At 32.1% G+C, this 12,496-nt stretch overlaps 1 protein-coding gene across 1 annotated transcript in view; it reads right to left on the minus strand.

Annotated features, from left to right (window-relative positions):
* Positions 1 to 2,578: 2,578 nt before the first annotated feature.
* LOC149795804 (uncharacterized) overlaps positions 2,579 to 12,496 on the minus strand; it is a 58,646-nt gene continuing 48,728 nt past the window's right edge. Inside the window, exon 9 of the mRNA XM_089965706.1 lies at positions 2,579 to 6,485. Within this exon, the coding sequence (XP_089821832.1) occupies positions 6,395 to 6,485 (91 nt within the window). The 3' untranslated portion in view covers positions 2,579 to 6,394. The remainder of the gene's footprint in view (positions 6,486 to 12,496) is intronic.

Here is a 12,496-nt window from a genome sequence, read left to right on the forward strand (position 1 = left end):
TAAATGTTGCGCTAATAAGAATGAATAGTTCTTCCAGCTCTGACAATGTAAGTCCATTGTTGTGAAGAATATGATGTTTATAATTTCTTTTTAGCAGCTTAACAGAAAATGTTCGTTAGATTTACCATCTGAAACAAGGCTAGGAAAACATATAGATGCAAACAATTAAAACTAATATCATAATTTGCACTTATCGAAAACTGTATTGATCATTAAACTTTAAGAATAATGGAATAATACAAAGAAAATGGATTCGCAATTATATCAAAATAAATACTTGATACTACATGGGATCAAAAGTTCACATATTTGACAAATTGCCAAGATGCAGCTACCTAACACTAGCTGTCAAAGTAGAATAATTAATTTGGTATAATCATGGACAAGTAACCAATCTTATGACAGACTATATATTAGTCATGTTGTAACTATGTCACGGTTGTTGAGCTGATCCATGTCTGGGGTACCATTGCTCACTGATGGTTAGGCATCTAGGTGTTGATTAATATATTACTGAACAGAATACAATTTGCTACAACTTCACTAATTTTCATGCAATATTTCTGCAGTTTTCTAGATCAACCAACAATTACTGATACTCTTTTAAATGTGATACTTTTGTACAAGAGCAAATTATTTATTATAATATATAAATATGATGTGCTAAGACGAGTGAATATTTGTTCCAAGTCTGATAATTTATACATTCTTTCTTTCTGAGGTATAACACAAAATAGATTATCATCCGCGAGTGATAATTTGTACTGAAATTTGAATAGAATTATCATTAAGTTTCACTTACAATGAACACCTATGTAAGATTGAGAACTGTCAATTAAATTTAAAAATATTAAAATTATTTGATGAATTTCATACATTATATTTGAATAATAAAATATAAGAGCTTATTTAATACACGGTAAAACAGAACAGTCACATTCTGTATTCAATAAAACTCCTCATGTCAGTGTACTCTCATGACTCAATACATTCAACATTAATCCTTCACGTTCAATAATATAATTGCTTCAGATATGTAATGTCACCAGAAATCAATCTGACATGTGTTAATGATTTGTAATAACATTACAGTAGTCATGCGATATACACGAATCTAATGCCATACTTCTTCAATGATATATTGGTACTTATGATACCCCATTCTATATTGTTCAACAAATGTGCTACCTTCATAACTGCTAGCATGCATACCTTAGTCATCTATTGGAACAGGCAAGACTGGCCGCTACACACAGGTGACTGCTGTCTACATTTTCACCTAATACAATTAATTTTTGAACGAATACCATACACCAAATAGTATTATTACTGTTATTATAATTACGATTATTATAGGTGACTGCTGTCCACAGGTCAAAAAAAAAAATTAATTTTGAACAAATACCATTTACCCAATGTTATTATTATTGATTGTTATTGTTATTATTATTATTATTATTATTATTATTATTATTATTGTTAGTAGTAGTAGTAGTAGCAGTAGTAGTAGTATTAAGAATGTTTTATGTGCTCTGTACAACAAAATCATAATGATGGGATATGTTGTTCTGTCCCAAATTTTTGCTCCACAAGATTACTTTATCATGCTAACATCAGTCCATCCTATATATGAAACCATCACTAATTTAAAAATATATACTGGTCTCTTTTTTTGTTCGTTCTATAGAAACAATATCTGGAATAGTCAGTTACTCAGTTCATAAAGATAAAAAGAGTCGGTTTATGTTAGACGCATGATATGAATTAGAGCATCAAAATGAGTCGTAACGGATAGTTGATGTAACCCAAGAACTGAAACTTTACTTGACTTTACAGACTTGTTTTGAATACCAAATGACCATTTTAGCCTAATGGAAAGGTATGTAACTAATTTCTCGACTCAAAATGATTAACTGTTTCTTGCGAGAGATTTTAAACTATGCCAGTCACGTTGGCACAAGATGTGACTTCAATTTCTGTTGTGATAACAAAACTAATTTTTTCACAATCCAACAAATGAATAGCTTCAACCCTCTACACCTAATGATAACAACATCCCCGCTTTTGAATTTGACTTGTGACAGAAGATGTGAATATCAACAAGATAAAGAAACGTTTGCACACCAATTTAAATGATATTCCTTTGTCTAAACAATTAATCGCTCCTGAACCAAAAACCACTGTTTATTTAAGAATTACCCAAATGCTCACCAAAGAAGGCATGTGAGCAGTATATACAGATTATTTATGTAAGAAATTTGCTGTGGGTGCAATTAGAATGAACCTTGTGAACAGGTGACTACCCAGTAATGTTGACCATTCAGATCGATTTCATTTATAGTATTTATGATGAAAATTATTTTGTAACTCCCCAGGTCATCTAAAGTAAATAATAGTTACTTAAATATTTATCATGTGAAAGATAAGACAATATTTTGGAAATTCATAAACTGTTGAATAATTAAGTGTACTTTTACTTTAATATATATATATATATATATATATATATATATATATATATATATATATATATATATATATATATATATATATATATATATATATATATGCCATTTTGGGAAGCCACTAAAGTCAGGAGTTTGCTAAAATTGGGCCTCAACAAAAAGAATTTACAGACCTTATCTCAAGGCCCAAAATGTTTAAACAAATTTAAGTTTGATTTGACTTAGTGCTTATTGTTATCATATGCAATAATTTGTGGTCCCATGCATCGTTTCTACCATGTTTCGGTGTATAGGGACAGTTAAAGTTTTAAAGTGATGTTACAGTATTATCTATTATTACATGTCATCTAAAACATTTTAGCTGTAGTCAAACTTGCAAACATTTCCTAAGATTTTAATACACATTTGCTGCACGAACGATTGTTGGAAATAATGCAATTCTGACATCTCTTGCTCTAATATTACCAGCTTCTGAATTTTTGCAGTCCAGTTAACCAAAAATCAACCACTATGTACAGTAACAAAACTGGATGTTTTAGACTGAGGAACACGCTGATTGGGACTAATAATATAATATAGTAAATATAATTTAATACAATTATGTCTACTCATGGTATGAACAACAAATAGAATACACAGATATCAACACCTTTTGGTAACATGAACAAAGCATATACACCTGAAAATATGTATTTAAGTCGCACATTGAGGATAATTAGATATAAACTACTGCCGTACCTAGTCTTGCACCAGTGCTCAATGTTATGAATCTGATACTACTCAATATGACCCTGACCTTTGTTATTTTCGAACCGAATTCAATAGGACTCTTCTTGCTTTAATAGAAAGCCACCCACAATCTTCTAGTTCGTGTACAGAAGTAAACTCGAAGTAACCTTGACCTTTTGTACTTCAATGTAGTTACATATTCACTACTGAAATATTGTGCAGAAAGCATTTTTTTAGTAACAGTGACCAGTGTTGTGACTACAATATATATATCCTTCAAAACAAATCTGAGGGAATGCTATCTAAAATGTTTAGTCCTTGTCTGTGGTGTAAAACTAAAGATATTTTACAAAAAAGTTCCTTCTTTCATTCACAGTTACTATGATCTTTGACATTTTAACGTGCGAATCAGCAGATTTTGTTATTCCAAGTGTAAACCATCTACATAGATTGATCAACTTAAATGCTGTAGATGTTGATGTTGTAGTGTTTAACGCCATTTTTCAGCACACGATAGGCTATACATGGCGGCCAGTATTAATGGTGGAGGAAGAACCCGGGAAAACCCGGAAAGAACCACTGACCCACGAGAAGCTACTGGCAAGCTTTCTCACATACCGACATTGGCTGAATCCTAGACTCGAACCCACGCAGGCAGAGGTGAGATGGCAGTGATCCGTAACGGAGAGCGCTTTAGACCACTCGGCCACTCGGGGCCCCTAAATGCTGTAGAACCAATACCGTTTGGTGGAAACATTTTTTGTTTCTCATTTACCATGAACTGTGAAAATTTCGATTCCAGGATTAATGTCCTGTTCTTTATCATAAGTGCAATCGATTTGCAAAGTTTGAACCTTAAACTTATAAACTTAAATCGTAATAGAAACTATCTGCTCAGGTATTTTGAAAAATGTAAAAAAATAATAATGTGAGCATTCCTATAATAATCTCAGAAGCTAAATGCTGCAAATCACAAATCTCATCTGAAAACGCTGAGAATGGAGGAAAATAATAAATAATATTCCTAAAACAAACTCAACAACTGTATCCTTACTTGTACCAACTTGTAAAATAGTATAAAGATATTGCTCGCGATTCAGTGTATTTAGCAACAATGCTTTACCATGATTAAACAAAGAAAAATGCTGCTTGAGATGCAAAAGGTATGAGTTCCAAAGGATTGTTAGAAAGAACGCAAAAACACTTGATTACTTCCTTCCTTTTACAACACTTTTCATAAGCAACTTAATAAACCTCTATTCAATCAAATTAAAATCTGAAAGTATTAATCATACTGCAAACAGACATGATGATATTAAATCTTTAATTTGTTATAATCGTATTACTATTTTCTTTTCATAAAAATATATCTTGTCACCATGTCGTACAATCACCTTATCTACACTTTTATACTTCGTTCGATTTACCAACTTCATATGCTCTATGATGCTGCCATAAAATACAAAATTTAGTGCTATTATTTGATATAAACAACTGTATTTATAGACATATTATTTCTGAGTTTAAATTATTATAGAATTATCATTATTATTATTATTATTATTATAGAATAAAATCTGTATCAATGCATGGACTGCTGCACATTTCAAATTTAAATATGTATTATAAAAGAAATATCATGTGTAATTTAAAAATTAAAATACAGCATTAAATTATATAAATAACACTTTAAAAGTGAATACTGATTTGCTTTCGATTTTGTAATGTAGCTTAGCCATTGTGTCGCTACGATGTCTGCAGTGTGGCAGTTTATAGTGATGTCTAGCACTGGGGCATCATGATGCACACACGTAGCATCATAACCCACACAGTCACATTATCCTGCTCCAGGCCAACCATTCCTAACAATAATCTCTTAATGACGTGAGCCCAGTGAGGCAGCTGCTCATGCCATATTTTATAAGTAGTTGGTATGACTTGGTTCGGTTCGAAAGTGACCTCCTACGTCCGAGGTGGACGCTCTAACCAAATAGGCCACCAGAGCTGTCAAATATCCTGGAGCAATCTATGTATATAATGATAGCTGTTCCAACAATAACATTAAATTAAGCTGATCTAATTTATGAAACACTGCTTGATTTGTTCATTTTTAAAAGTGCACAGAATGACATAAATTGCTTGCACAAGGACTTACGTAGGCTACATTGGCAGTTGGAATGAAAATTGCAAAATATATTTTTGCATATTAAGTTAAATAAGAGTTTCCATATTAGTCAAATAACAAATATCAACATGGTAATTTAGAAAATAATTCAAATGTAAGCAAATTCAACAAATAACAGCAACAATAATATAAACATGAAAATGAAAACATAATTTTAATGTATAGTGTGTGCAAAGTCACACGTGATATCCACAACTTGTCCCATGAAAACTTTATTATTGTTACAAGATTGTTCCATCCGGCAATCAATACCATATCTTTGTAGTTAGTGGGTTATGTTTGAAATGTAAAGTAAAGATATTTATTGTTCCTTCCTTTTACTAAATTATCAACAGAGATGCCAACCCATAAGCATATTTATCAGATATCTTAGAATTATTTGCTTTAAATCTGAGTTGATAATACGGAATGAAAACACACTGGCTGAAAATAACAAACGTCTATAAAATTGACACATGTGACAAAGTCAGGAACAACTAAAAGGTCAAATGAGAAGAAATTATGTAGTATTTCCTCTAATTCCAAACACTTGAATTCTTTTATATGTTTAGATCAAAACAATAACCAAAACCATTTGCTAATAACTGATCTCCTTTCAAGTTTCGCGTCCATACTTCTTTTCAAATTGCAATATTGTAATGTAGTTACCATCCTATTATATTGGCGACATGTTTCTCTGTAGATGTGCACAAATAACACTTATTCAGAACTAAGTCACCCATCCCCAAATTTGGATTTTCAGGAATGCGGTCAATATAATTACAAAATTCGAGATTTGTACATGAAATTAATACTTCCATATACTCCGAAATGGTTATCACCTCTATCAATCAGAGGTTGTTTTGCATTATTTAATTGCGCTCTCTCTCTCTCTCTCTCTCTCTCTCTCTCTCTCTCTCTCTCAATACTGTATACAGTACTTCAACTATTTAGAGTTTAATAACATAACTTTAATAACACTAAACTGTTCATCATATTTGACGGCATAAAAAAATGTAGATATACATAATTTAGTTCACATCTCCTCTAAGCTTTCTTTTGTGACTCCCTTGGCAGCCAAGTCCTCTATTACACGACTCAGATAGGCTTCATCAGGATATCCATATCTGTCAGCATAATAACAAAATCATCATATTTAAATGCAATTTTACACATTTATCATTGTCGTTAATCGTGTTAATGAAATTGTAATTGCATTTGTTTCTGTTTCATCATTAAGAAAGGTTCAGTTATAAATATAGAAAACAAGACAGAAGATAGAAATGAGTAAGTTTAGCTAAGTTCCAAGAATGTTGGTATCTGCTACATAATTTAAACTCAAAGCATTTGTTCATGCGTATATTCGTCTCTAAAAAATAGTTTAACATTCTACATGTCTTTCTACATCTAAGTCAGAGACCATGAAGTTGTTCTGGCTCTTGACAACCATTGTTTTCATTGAAATTAATGTAGTGGCCATATATTGTTGAAATGTATTATGAAAACATTCACATGGGTATAAACAGCGTTAAAAAATAAGAAAACATCTTTATACCGAATTATTAAATGCATTGGACAATATTACTACAGTGATTATCAAAATTTTAAAATTGTATATGGTATGTAATAACGGAAACAATATAATTTCAGAATAGTAATAAAACTCATTCTTTCCTATGATCTCATCAAAGGACTTACAGTGACATGTACTGATTTTCAAGCCATTAACGATTTGTGTATGAAGATCGCTCAACTTCTGATGATTTTATTTGCCATGCAGCTCTTAACTCTTATCATTCTATTTTTTAAAATCATTTGTGAAATATACCATTTCTGACAACCAAAACAAAACTTTTTTAGGAATAATTGTCATCATATTGTTTCATACCGCTACAAATATCCACCATTAAAAAATGATAATGCAACTAGATATAAACATCTGATATCACCAGATGGACCAAATGCAGAAATTACCAATTTCGTAAACGTTTAACAACTGTAAACTAAACTAAGAAGTTTACATTTGGAAACCTGGCAGCCTAATCTGAAAATGCAATTTACAGTTCAGGATCAGCTGTTGCTATAATCCTGTCATACTACGCAAGTTTTCCTTCAAACCATTTATTCGTAAAAACAATTTTTGCATACTTTCAGAATACCATAATGTAAAATTTAACCTAACATTATACGATGCTACTCAATCATTCAGAAACATTACAAGAAGCAGAGTGACTGCATAAAAAATACATAATACTTTATTGATGTGCATTTCTAATAAACTCTGATGGTGACGTCGTTTTTGGTTCAGGTTCTCAACGATGTTTTTGAGGATGATAGTAAATGCAGTAGTATGAATATCTCACATTATATTAGTTTGATTCATCTAAAAACTGTTTTCACATTTCCACATCACTAACCACCACAGACAACTTCAGCGTAGGAACTAATTCGAACACAACTGGAATTTAATCAGAAACGTATTCAACAGGACTGGTGATATAACGTTTTGGAATATTTTGGGATTTAATTCGCAAAGCTGTAAGTTCTTTTTAACTTTTCATTTCATATTCAAGGAAAATAAATTATTTGTCGAATTTTACTAACTGTGGTAGTTTTCGTTCTTTCCTATTATTTGCTTTAAGACCGTAGAATCGTAACAATGCGCATAGATATTGTTACAATTTAGTGGTGAGCATTCTGACCATAATTTGAGTAGTGGTAGATGATCGTAGCGGTGAGTTACCTCAGCTTTGCTACTAGACTTTGAATGGTCAGTTCCTATGGTTATCAGAATGTTTTGAACTGTATCATTTATTGGGAAATTTTTTAAAACTCAAAAACTAGATAGCTTGTCCTTGACAGAGTTTATGAAATATTGTTACCTATTTATAATAACCATAATGTAACCTAGGCAGTACCTGCAGTTAAAACACATGATAATGTATAGTTTTTGGAATACATTTTAAGTTTCTAAATAATCATATGACCAGAACACATGGTGTTATGAGATAACTGCCGACCAGTTTTTTATTGGCAAGACAGCCTTGGAAGAGATGGTCTGCTGGAAGTTGAGTGTTGAGTCAGCAATACTTTTATTTACTTTTTTTTATAGATAAACAATTTGTAATCCTTATAAAATTTGAACCTTACTTGGTCAAGGTATTTATCTTATGATGTAACAGATGAATAATTCAAAGCCAGTTTGCTATAACGATGCCTGATGTGTCTTTATTAATGTGCTGTTCCTCACAGTAAATAACGGTGAAAACCTCTGAACTGTCAATCATTTCCAGCACATTCAGGATATCTGCTCTTATTGTACTGTATACCATTCTTCTTAATAAGTGTAGCTTATGATAAAAAAATTATCTTATCATAATCAAGTCTAAAAGACGGAGCGTTTAGTTTCTAAAGGGTGGAGGGGGTTTAATTAATTCACAATAACTCTGGCTCACCAATGAGGAGAAAAACATATTTTTACTCTGATTTGTAGGAACAAAACAACTTATTATACCCATTAAGTTAATTAAAAACACGTTTATTGAGGCAGAGAATTATATACTGATATGAAAGTAAATGTCTGAACTCCATAGGAACATAAATGGTCATTCCTGGACAAAAGCAATAATTATAAATATCTATATTGATAAAATGTAAGCCAGGGAGCATTAAAAACTGGACGTTTTATGATGTGGTATGATAAACGAGAACCTGAAACAAATAAACTATTACTTTAGTATTGACTGAATCAGCTTTCCAACAATGGACGGTCGTGATGAATACAAGAGTTTTAGTGTTCTGATTTGTAAAGTTGTCTATTGCACACAAGAGTGTGCACTTATTGTTGAAAGCTAAAGAAAGACTTCAAGTACACTTTTGCTTTAACAGAATTTGCGTGAATCTGATTTATGATTTAAAACTATGGCATATACAGCTGGAGTTGTAAGTGAACAGGAGCTTACAATATTATGTGGAAAGAATTACAATTACCAACTTTAATGCAAAAGTAGTCCAATACAGTAAGTCAGTTTTAGTGCATAATAAATCTAGATCCAATGAAACATATTATTTGCATGTTTAGAGACAATTAGTGTAATAGTATCAACGTAGGAGTCAATAACTGAGTTTAAGTTAAGCTGAACGAGCCTTGCAAAGTATGATACAGTAACCAATATTTGCATCTCTAACACACTTTCATAACTTGATACATCTTCAATGCAAGTTTGGATACAAATGGTGCTGTCCCAGTTTTGGTAACACAATATATGCACATGCTATCTTGAATGTGTGTTCCATCTGGAATCAGAAAAGGGACTTATATCATTCCTTCCATGTAAAGCGACTGAACCTCTACTGGCTGAATACATGTCCAGATATCCCAGATAATAAAGTTTATATATCTGAAATGCTTTAAGTTTAAATCATCTCTTATATTCTTGTGTAATAACACGATCTTCAAATTGACCATTGTAGTGACCATACTGGAGTAAAGACCAGCACCAATTTTATTAAAGACGAACTAGACACCATTAAAATTAATTTGGTTAAACCCACATGTTGCTGTTACCTGCTTTCTAGAAGTAGTGAAAACCAAATTTTAAAGATAGATACCATAGTAACCATATTAGAGGTGAGAATGGCACCATTATTTTTTTGGGACTACCTAAATATCGTAAGATGTATTCTGTTTAAAACTGCATGTTAATACGACTTTCTTTTTTGGAGTAGCAATAACAAAATGGTAAAGATGGCTATCATGGTGACCATATTCTTTGATAAACTGGCGCTACGTTAATTTAGAACAAAGTAGACATTATAAGAAGGCTTTTGTTGAAGACGCCATATTGATAGGGCCATTCATCTTGAAGTAGTGGCAAGATGCTCAAGATGATCGCCATGGTTTGATACTAGGGATCAGATTGGCAACATTTTTATTTAGGCTGAAATATACATCATACAAATCTCCTGATAAAAAGCTTCAGAAAAAGACCGTAACAATTTCCAAGTTCATTATCACCTTCCGAAATCCGTGAGACAATTTGAGTTCACATTTTTTTTATACATGTACTACATTAGCCCGTGAGTCGAAAATGACAATAACTCCTATAACAAGAATCTCTCAAAGTGACTGTTACCCTATAGTCTATTATGCCCCTCAGGTCTTAAAATAAGTAATAGAAAAAGAGTAAGAACCAGTAAACTTCAACAAATTATTTATTTCCCTACAGGACAAAGCGAAAATATAAAAATACTTTATGGTGTTACCAAATATTCATAGAAAATGTAACACAATTTCTAATGATTGAGGTCCTAAATAAACTTTTGTAGCAATCAAAAATAAGTCCAACATTGGAAGTATTGATTTTATTGTGGTGGCCTGTGTATCGGCAATGCGCCAAGTATTTTATTGGAACACAACAAAATAATCCCAAAATATATCATTACTTGAATTTCACTATGGCAAACGATATGGGAATTGTTAAGGGCTGCAGTGATGAATTAAGCTAAATAAGTATGAAACGAGCACATTTTTACAGATCTTGTACAGATCTTTTATTTTTTAAACTATATCTGCTAGCTTTGGCTTTTTCAGTAAATCCCTCCAATGTTTACAAAATCTCCTCACCCTTCCCCGTTTTCCAATGGCAATGTAAAACATAATATGCACACATATATGATATAAAATATATCAATAACTTTAATTACGTAACACTATCCAACATTTAGGCAATGACTAGTCACAATAAAGTATCCAGCATTTACGTTTGAAAGATAATCTGCCATAGTATTTACTGCCGAATCTGAGAATCCATTTGCTGCCAGACTATAGAGGTTTTGAAGGTTGATAACGTTTAATTATTTTGATACATCCATTAAAACAGGTACAGCATATATGTTTGGGTCAAGGCCTTGTCGTCTGTCTTCTAGTAGTCGCATTAGTGTTGTTTGACAGTTAAAACTCTTTCTAAAGACAGAAAGGTATGGGCGTAAGATATTGTCAAAGTACTTGTGATCTGGTCACATACAGTTCGTTCAAAGAGTATCGATTTAGTTGGGAGAATACTGACGTGATGATAGTTTTGTTTATCAAGTGGATCGTTTCTCTTATATATCGGAACCACCTGTGCTTCCTTGGGTCTTGCTGGGAAAATGTTCTGGTCAAGGTTCTAGTTTATGAGTTAGGTATACGTCCAATAAATGATTAAATTTCAAGTCTAATAGTTTTGATGAAAAAAGATACATCATTATCGTTTTCCTAGTACAGATGTTTGATATGGCTTTAGCTGTAGAATCTTCATTGACGTAATATAAATGATTGAGTGATCATCATAAGTTACGTGGTTTTTGCGTCTGTGTTTAGCAGCAGTAGCGAAAAAATCGTTGAAGACCTCTACAACTAAGGCCTATTCACACATACTAGCATCATTTTCTTGGAGTGTAATTAAGTTCTGTGATAAAATACATTTTTTTAAAACCAGGAATGGCTTAATCATTGGACAGAATTCATTACTTCTTGTTCCGCCTGAGAATCGTTCTACAGCGTAGACCTTTATGGCTTCTAATTTGAGTTTGGTAATCAAATTCGTTTGTTGTTTGCAGTTGTTCCAGGGTTTTCTTTTGATGTTCTCGAACTCTTGTATTTATGAAGTAGCTGAACTTCCCCGTTAAATGCTTTTCTAAGGTTGAAATTGATAACGAGAGATGAGTGCTTTCTTCATCTTTTTAACTTATAAGAGACGTATGGTCTTCAATCACATTTGTGATCAGTTGCTCAGATGACCAGTATACGTCAACGTGATCTTTAATTACATATGATATATTAAAAGGTGTGGACTGTAAGTCAGCACTGAATATTCCTGATTAAAATCCTTAAAACTGCATTGTGGAAATTTATTGTGGGTTGTTGTTGGTATCTTTCCTTTGATCATTGTGAAAATCATATCATGAAGACACTGATACCAGCGTCAAAATTTCCAGAATTACATACTGCTTTCCGTTTACTGCTATAACATGTACATGTCAGGTTTTGTTGTCTTTCTTTGAAGATGATAATGCATACATGTAAAGACTCAAGGATTTACAGACAATAATGGCTCCCTCATCCAAACATTTTAAGATCGATGAAGGGTATTAAAGC

This window comes from Sinohyriopsis cumingii, chromosome 7 (genome assembly GCF_028554795.1).
Source record: "Sinohyriopsis cumingii isolate HCF-2022 chromosome 7, ASM2855479v2, whole genome shotgun sequence".
Lineage (NCBI taxonomy): Eukaryota > Metazoa > Mollusca > Bivalvia > Unionida > Unionidae > Sinohyriopsis > Sinohyriopsis cumingii.